The following is a 1,588-nucleotide window of genomic DNA, read 5'->3' as shown; positions in this document are numbered from 1 at the left end:
CTGGTGTTGATATGTCAGTTGCAAATCCATCAGCTGGAAATTCAGAGTATGATAGTTGAGAATGCAGTTGCAGGTACTGACAATGGTTCAAATGGTGCACATTGCACTAATGGTGGTAATATGTTAGTTGAGAATGCAATTGCAGGTACTGAGAATGGTTTAAATGGTGCTCATTGCACTAATGGTGGTAATATGTTAGTTGAGAATGCAGGTACATGTCTTGTACAAAATAATCTTTCTGCCCTGAGTGAGAGTGAACTGAATGCTTTGCAATTTGGAGGTAATTTGGGACAAAATCTTCCTCAGGAATTAGAATTTATTGTTCAGCAGAATTACAATGATCATTCTATGATGACTAGAGCAAAGAATGGTATTGTCAAAAAGAAGAGTTCTGAGGATTTTTATTGTTATTCAGCAGTTGCTCAGCAAAAACTCTATACTGAATATCCTTTTTTAGTGGTTTTACTGCTGTGTCAGATATCACTGATATTGTTGAACCTAAGTCTTTTAGAGCAGCTGCAGGCAAGGCTGAATGGGATCAAGCCATGCTAGAAGAAATCGAGGCATTACAGAAACAAGGAACTTGGACTCTTGTTCCTTGTCCTTCAAATAGAAACATTGTGGGGAGCAAGTGGATTTTCAAAGTAAAGAAAAATCCTGATGGCAGCATTTCTAGATATAAAGCAAGGTTAGTTGCTCAAGGTTTCAGTCAGTCTAAAGGTCTTGATTATGATGAAACATTCAGTCCTGTGGTTAGGCATAATACTGTTAGAATGATATTAGCTCTTGCTGCTATGAATAATTGGGAGTTAAGACAGCTAGATGTCAAGAATGCATTTCTGCATGGAGTTTTAAAGGAGGAAGTTTACATGTCTCAACCTCAAGGTTTTGTTGATTCTAAGCGTCCCAATTATGTGTGTTTACTTCGAAAATCTCTCTATGGATTGAAACAAGCTCCAAGAGCTTGGGAATGAGAAGTTCACCAGCTTTCTTCCAAGTTTGGGTTTTAATTTTTCTCATTCAGATCCCAGTCTGTTTATTAGACATACATCAGCATGAATGGTTGCTTTGTTGTTATATGTGGATGATATTGTTATAACAGGGTCAGATACTGCAGGCATTCATGAAGTCATTTCTGAATTAAGCATGGTCTTTGACATGAAAGATCTTGGTTCTCTGTCATATTTTCTTGGCTTGGAAGTTACTAAAGTTCGGAAAGGAATTTTACTTAGTCAGACTAAGTATGCAAAGGATTTGCTTGCTAAAGCTGGAATGGAGTCTATTAACACTTGCAGTTCTCCTTGTCTTCCACATGCTCAGATGACAGTAGATCAAGGTACACCTCTTGCAGACCCTACTGTGTACCGAAGTATTGTAGGAGCATTACAATACTTAACCTTCACTCGCCCTGATATAGCATATGCAGTTAATACAGTATGCCAGTTTATGACTAATCCTACAGACGTTCATTATGCTGCTGTAAAAAGGATTTTGAGGTATCTAAAAGGTACAATTCAAAAGGGCATATTTTATAGTTCTACTGGTGCTTTATCTAATGCTGTGACTGTCAAAGCATTTTGTGATGCTG

At 37.7% G+C, this 1,588-nt stretch overlaps 1 protein-coding gene across 1 annotated transcript in view; it reads left to right on the top strand.

Moving 5' to 3' along the window:
* The first annotated feature begins 48 nt into the window (after positions 1 to 48).
* The window catches only part of LOC101302857, a 2,490-nt gene continuing 950 nt past the window's right edge, over positions 49 to 1,588 (top strand). The window contains exons 1-3 of the mRNA XM_004305268.1: positions 49 to 370; positions 478 to 885; positions 1,103 to 1,507. Coding sequence (XP_004305316.1) covers positions 49 to 370; positions 478 to 885; positions 1,103 to 1,507 — 1,135 coding nt within the window. The remainder of the gene's footprint in view (positions 371 to 477; positions 886 to 1,102; positions 1,508 to 1,588) is intronic.

Source organism: Fragaria vesca, linkage group LG6, assembly GCF_000184155.1.
Source record: "Fragaria vesca subsp. vesca linkage group LG6, FraVesHawaii_1.0, whole genome shotgun sequence".
Lineage (NCBI taxonomy): Eukaryota > Viridiplantae > Streptophyta > Magnoliopsida > Rosales > Rosaceae > Fragaria > Fragaria vesca.
The sequence above is the reverse complement of the archived record's forward strand: the minus strand, read 5'-3'. Positions and strand labels throughout refer to the sequence as shown.